This window comes from Cephus cinctus, unplaced genomic scaffold (assembly GCF_000341935.2).
Source record: "Cephus cinctus unplaced genomic scaffold, Ccin1 Ccin1_scaffold0153, whole genome shotgun sequence".
In the NCBI taxonomy this organism is placed as follows: domain Eukaryota; kingdom Metazoa; phylum Arthropoda; class Insecta; order Hymenoptera; family Cephidae; genus Cephus; species Cephus cinctus.
Window position 1 is genome coordinate 1,639,399 of NW_014332881.1, and position 6,518 is coordinate 1,645,916.

The window sequence follows — 6,518 nt, forward strand, 5'->3', positions numbered from 1 at the left end:
CAGGGACAGAGTGCGTGAGAGAGAGAGAGAGAGAGAGATAAACGGATAGCGAAAGGACGTATGCGTGAGCGAGAGAAAGAATGGAGCTTGACAGAGCAAAAGAATGAGAGACGATATGAGAGTGGCGGGGCCGCTAGTTTCGACGCGTAAAGCAGCACCGGAAAAGATCGTCGAGAAGCGCCCCCCGTGCGCAGCGGCACCGCGACGCCCGTCTCCTCTTCGTGGCGCGGTACCGAAATCCGTGGGCTTCACGATATCTCGAAGGTAAGAATACCACCTGTAGGTGAAGCAACAATTGTCCGCTGTATGCGGAGGGTAGCCCGACTACATGGCTTGTCCGGGTGTGGCTGGGGTGCAACTGTCGCGTCGCGGCGCCCCCGCGCGTCCATCGCGGCGCCTGCGTCTTCCGCGGGGCGAACCTCGCGTCGACGATGTGCCCATCGATTTTACAAGTTCGGCCCGAACCAACACCTGTTACCGCAGAGATAGTCAGCGGGCGAACTCTAATCGATAACGTTCCCTGCCGGACGATAGTGCGTCGCTTCGTATACGCTCTCTCTATGTACACACGCTTTCCCGTTGCCTGGCAACGGCCACCGCGCGGAAAACAATTAGCGTTCCTCCTGGTGCTGCCGTCGCCGATACTCGCTACGTTGACGTCGATGCCGACGTCGCACCAGCCGCGTCTGCTCTACCTCTGACTCAATTACTCACGAGACGTCCTTAGTGCGCTTGTTGTTTTATTTGACATTTTAACTCCTTATGGACACCCCAATTGGACACCGGATGCTTCGCCATGCTTCCGTCATACTTCTGGGGTAAACAAGGGATGACTCGTGATAAGGGAGTTTTCTATAGTCTTTCATTGAAGCTTTCGAGAGCGGCTTCCTTTGTTTTTGGTTTACTTGAAATCCCTTATACAAAGAATACCCATCTTTCGCGACGTTACTCGGCTTTGTCAAACACGTACCGGTCTGTCGAATGTATTCGACAATGTTTCCAAAGATTTCCTTCTTACGTTTACCTTAAAACTTTTCAATATTTGGTCATTCCCATCGAGAGAGGTCTTCTGGGACGAATACCTTGTAACGCCGATCTAAAACTTTGCGCTAACTTTTCCAGCTACCAGGGGGACTCTTATATCAAGTTTTCAGGAGTTCTCGGGACGGCTTACGCGCCGCAATGCTTTTCGAGTTCGAGACATCCCAGGACTCGGATTATTCCCTGCTTTCTAATTATACGCAAGAACCCGTACAACCCCTTCAATGTAAACAAGGGAAGTTCGCGATTGACGGAGAGTTTTACAAAGGCGAACGGAAGGAACAGACAAGAGGAAGACTTTTCATGGGATTAGCGGAGGTTGCGTTGTTTTCACTTTTTTTTTCTCCTTCGCATTATCCGATAGGTAACTACAACCTTCGTGCAAACAGGTGTCTCGCATTAAAGGACATATATAACGGGTGACACCTTTAATCGTGTATAGCTACAGGCCACACGAAAGCCTCCTGTTTACTTAACTACCCAGCATCCAGTTCCAGGGGTTCTTCAACCCTGGCTTGGAAATATCTTCATGAGCATCCCCCCAAAAAAATACAAGGGCAACATCGCACAGCGTAATATTTATAGCTTTGAAACTTTACGCTTTTGCTTCAGCAGACGCCATGTGGCTTTTACGTATCCAGTGTGCTTTGGCGCCAAATTCAAAACCAATTCGCAAAGTTCACCAGTATCGTACTGACGGTACGAAATTTTTATTTCACAAGAATCCGTGTCTATTTTTGTCATTACTCGACCCCTTTCTATGGGATTGCTTTTATTACGCGTAAAAGCACGGCTGTAAGTATCCAATAATTTCCGGATAGCAACGGATACGTAATAATGTAAAGCAATACTTGTGTGTATTTAGCTATAAAATGGTCTGTGGTTTTACATAAATATTTTTAAGGTACTGTAAACTTAATTCAAATATACGAACGAGCGTGTTCAAACGAACAGGGGTAGGTTTCAGAGTTCGGATCCATAGGTCAAGAAGGGTGTCAACCCTTGAGCACGTTTGCAACGTGCTAGAAGCCACTCTCTGCAACTCTGATCGTTAGTTCAGACCGAGTGAGACATACGTGACAAATAATTCATGATGGTCACAGAAGGTCCTGATTTAGGTCCTCGATTTCCTCAGGTTGTACCCTACGTGCACTGTCTAGTAGAAACCTAGCGAGATTCCATATACAGCACGGTAAACACGATAGGAGAGTTTTTCAAGTCGTGCAGGGCGAATCTACAGTGACACGCCACTGGCTCAGCCCACCCTAATCTCCAAGGAATATCTGAAAGGGGCGCAACGTTACGCTTATGTAAATTCGAGTCGATTCACAACCCCTGTACAGAATTCAGCATTGGATCGGCTTGGTACGACCTTTTCGTATTACTTATATACAGCAGAAATTCGAACCATCCTCTTGTTGGTAAATCTTATGAATTTTCGCATTTTCATATTTTTCCCCGACATTCCTGATATGGAAACGAGCTCACGGTGCAAATATGAGTACGAGCGCTGTAGGTAAGTCGGGCTGAAGTATCCACAGGTTGTTGACTTTCCTGGCCGTGTTTTCTGGGAGCGCGAAGATCGCAACTGGTGTGCCGCGACTAGCGCTGGTCGCTCGTTGGGGATGTGGCTAACGATAAATTTACGCTTCTGGAAAAGTTGATAAATCGAATTGCGCACGAGAGTCGGAAATAAAGTGTCCCCAGGCTTAGTCGGTACGCTCCCTTGGGAACGTTTACTGTAGCGGGGAAATTTACGCTATGCGATGTCTATATCTATATAGATAGTCATCTCGAGAAAAAGGATAATTTCACGTTGCTTGTTTTTTTATACGTAAGAAAAGAAGTAAGAGGATACAGAATAAGATGAGATCGGCGTGCTCGCTATGGAACGCGGTTCTGGTATTATCACGATAGCTCGTATTTCAAGTGTAACCCTTTGAACGCGCGAAGTTTCGTTAATGGCACTGGGTACGATCGATAGCTAACGAGCCACGTAAAACTGATTACTTTCGGATGCTTAACTATGGAAAAACACTCGGTCCACCGGATACGCTCCATTTTTGAGCCGGACGTCGATCGATCGCCAAGTGTACCGGTCCTCTTTTTGGGTCAACATCATGCACCTTCGTCATAGACAATTATTAGATGCCGTCATTCCGAAGAAATTTACGACTTTGACCTTACTAGAGACTGATGAAAAAAAAATCTACTTTATATTCCAAACGTACGACGTGAATATTACTTTCGTCCACGAAGGATTGAGCATAAGGGAGGTATCCGGGTGATGGAGGTTGTGTCGAAAATCGTGGTGTGACTGGATATCTGAAGGGTTTTGGCGGATGAAGGAAAGCGTTGGCATAGGGTCAGTAGACAGGACAGGAAAGCCAGTAGGATATTCGATAGGAGCTTGGGGTGGCAGTAGTAGTGCCACCTCATCCTGGCACGTGGGGCGCGACCAGGTGTTGCCTCGGCGTCGGGTCGATGCGGATCGTTGACGCATGCGTCTATTTCCCCTCTGGTCTGGCCGTAGCTCCTCTATTCTCTCGTGTTCGTGGTGATTCCCCACCCTGGTCACCCCTCTATAGTCGCCCCTATCGCGGAAGAAGAGCATTCCCTTTGCCGTGCTACCCCTGCTCGTACTACCCTAATGGCGTATACCAGTACAGGAGGAGCATGCTCGCTCGAGAGAACGCGCTAGTATCACCACCACCACCACTGCTACTAGTATTCGCAGAGGCAGCAGCGACAGCCACTACCACCACCACCATCACCACCACCACCACCACTACCCTCGGAGCAGCTTCAGGGGAGCCGCAACGGAGGGACAAGAGGAGTCAGAGCGAGAGCAGTAGAGCGCCGTGCCTCGCCACCGGCAAACAGTCGCACCCCATTTCGCGTATCCGAAACCACCCCTGTCGAGAGCCAGAGCCGACAGGGAGCCAACGAGGGTGAGCGAGGTCGGCGAGGAGAGGCGCGCGGCGAGGAGTGGCGAGGGTAGTCCTGGCGAAGGAAGAGTGGCAAGAGGAGAGTGGCGTGAAGAGTGAAGAGAGGCAAGCAAGAAGGCAGTGAGGTAGCCAGGAGGGTATGCAGGCAGGCAGGCAGCCAGCCAACTAAGCAAGAGAGGCAGGCTACGGCAGTGACGTCCCTGGGTGACTGGCATGGTGGCGGTGCTGCTGGATAATCCTCGCTGAGCCGATGACGAGGTCCCGCGGCCTGCTGCCACCCAAGCCGGCCACGAGTTCCCTGAGGAAGCTGTTATTCCGAGCAAAGCGCCGACGAAGACGGCGGCGTCGCGGCGACGCCGACGCCGGTGGTGGTGTGCCTCGCGCGTGATAAGCGGGCAAGATGCCGCGGTGTCTAATGGCCAAAAAGTGGAAGGCCTATCCGTGGCCGGATCGGGAGGATGACACTGTCGAGGAACCTCATCTACAAGATCTCGAGGATCCTGCAAGGCTTGACAAGCGGCAACAGCAACAGTCCCCGCAACAACAACAACATCAGCAACAGAGTCAGCGTTCCGAACCTGAGGATGAAGAAATCGACGTGGTGGGTGACGCCGATAATCGAGCATCGCAAACCTGCTGGGGACCTCATAGTCCTACCGCCGGAGCCACTGCTCCAAGTCCACCGCCTCTCAACGCTTCTGGCGCACTCTACTACCACGGTGAGTCCACCATATCAGAAATGCTCTTCGATCCTCTAGTTCGTACCCTCAAACCTAATCAAGCCACGCCCATACTGCGTTCTTTCTGGCTATCCTACGTCTTAGCCACTGTGTCCTGTTCGAATCCTTATCTCTGACCCAGTATCATCCTTCTCTTCTCATGCTACGCTTTGAATTGAATCATGCGTGGAAGTGCAGGCGACACACCCCCTTCTTACACGGACCCTCGTACACACTGTGCACAAGTCATACGTGGTTACTCCACACATTTTTCTAGTTGCTAGATTATTCTGACGCAAGTCACCAAGGCGGGATACCTTAGGAGAACTGGACAGGGACGTAGTAAGGCTGATGGTGCCCCAATCAACAGTTCACTTAGTCTTCTTCACCCTGAACGTACCACTCACTTCGGTGCCTTCAGCCTAAGCTTGCGAATGATAGTTAATCGATTAATAGGCTCAACACTCCAGTAGACTTTGCGTCTTGTCGAGTATATCAGTTCTCCTAGAATCAAAATGGTGTCCGTACTTCCAGCTAGAGAAAACATACGATTCACTACGTACCTACACACGTTTTTTAGGTTATCCATGTAGTCCATCCTCTCTGGGATTATTCTCCACCTCCCCCTAGAACACAGACAATTTCCGTACTGATTTCATGTTACTCTTACGGGGCACGTATTACCTGCCTGCATACGCGTACTAGCCGATGACTGTTCAACAAGTGGGCAGTTACTCGTAAGAGTTCGTTACTGCGAATGTTTGTAAATCACTCGTATAACAAGAAGAGTTTCTTGAAAGTCTGAATATCCATATCCACTCTCGTTAATTCTTCATACAGCATAAACTTGGTTCTTACCAAGAAGCCTCGGGGGTGTCCTTTACCTGTAAGCCAAGTTTTTACACAAATTAATCGAGAGCAAAGTCGTTTACGTAAATCTTACAAAAATACATCCACAATTTTTTTTTATCCAGAAAATATCAACAGTCGACCAGAGCGTGAAGTGTTCATTCGACATTATTGATCCTTTCCCCTCCTGTTGATGACATGCACATCTAGATACATCCACTCCGTTGACTTCCTTTTATTTCAGCCAATGAGAGAAGCGCAGCGAGAGATCGATCGTAGGCAATTTTGTAATACGTTTCTTTTCACGACGAGGAGAGAGAGAAAGAGAGAGTGACGGAAAATCTGGAGAACAAGACGAGGAAAGAAAGAGAGAGGGAACGCTAAGAGAGCAGAGAAAAAGAAGGAGAAGAGTGATCGATTTCTACCCTTCGCTTTCTCGCTATTTTTACCAAGTGTCGCAGGAGATTTTCCTCGTTATAGGGGTCGAAAAAAGGGAGGACCTTCGATTTGGGGATGAGAATAAAAAAAAAGAGTTTCGGTGGATTGATGCTAATGAAAAAGAGAGACGAAAGAAGGGAATTAGGTGGGACGAATGGACGTTGTATAAAAAAATTGTTGATAACCTACCACGATCACGCGTATTAAAAACGGCGATACGATATTAATTGAAGTTGCATACACGGTAGCGTTTAGCCAGAGGGTCGATGGTGCGCAACGCGCTACTTGTATATAACGTGCAACAGATACACGGTGAGATTATTTTTTACGCCAGGCTAATGGGCGCACATGGCACAAACAGCTGTTGTTGGTTGCAGGAAATGAAATGCTGCGGCGAAGGTGATTCATGAACTTACGTATTCATGGGGACCAGGTTGAATTTATCGGTGGATTTTAATTCCGTCGCCCGGAACGATTTTTGAGCTCGTGCTCTGCGCGAAAGTGGGATACGAAAAAATATATA

At 48.8% G+C, this 6,518-nt stretch overlaps 1 protein-coding gene and 1 long non-coding RNA gene across 2 annotated transcripts in view; one reads left to right on the plus strand and one right to left on the minus strand.

The window, feature by feature from the left end:
* Nucleotides 1-848: 848 nt before the first annotated feature.
* The window catches only part of LOC107263426 (protein snail), a 17,668-nt gene continuing 11,998 nt past the window's right edge, over nucleotides 849-6,518 (plus strand). The window contains exon 1 of the mRNA XM_015730622.2: nucleotides 849-4,708. Coding sequence (XP_015586108.1) covers nucleotides 4,390-4,708 — 319 coding nt within the window. The 5' untranslated portion in view covers nucleotides 849-4,389. The remainder of the gene's footprint in view (nucleotides 4,709-6,518) is intronic.
* LOC112493772 lies at nucleotides 4,728-5,588 on the minus strand. The gene is made up of 3 exons (XR_003058497.1): nucleotides 5,393-5,588; nucleotides 5,272-5,334; nucleotides 4,728-5,212 (listed from the first exon to the last, which is right to left on the minus strand). It is a non-coding gene; the product is annotated as an uncharacterized LOC112493772 (long non-coding RNA).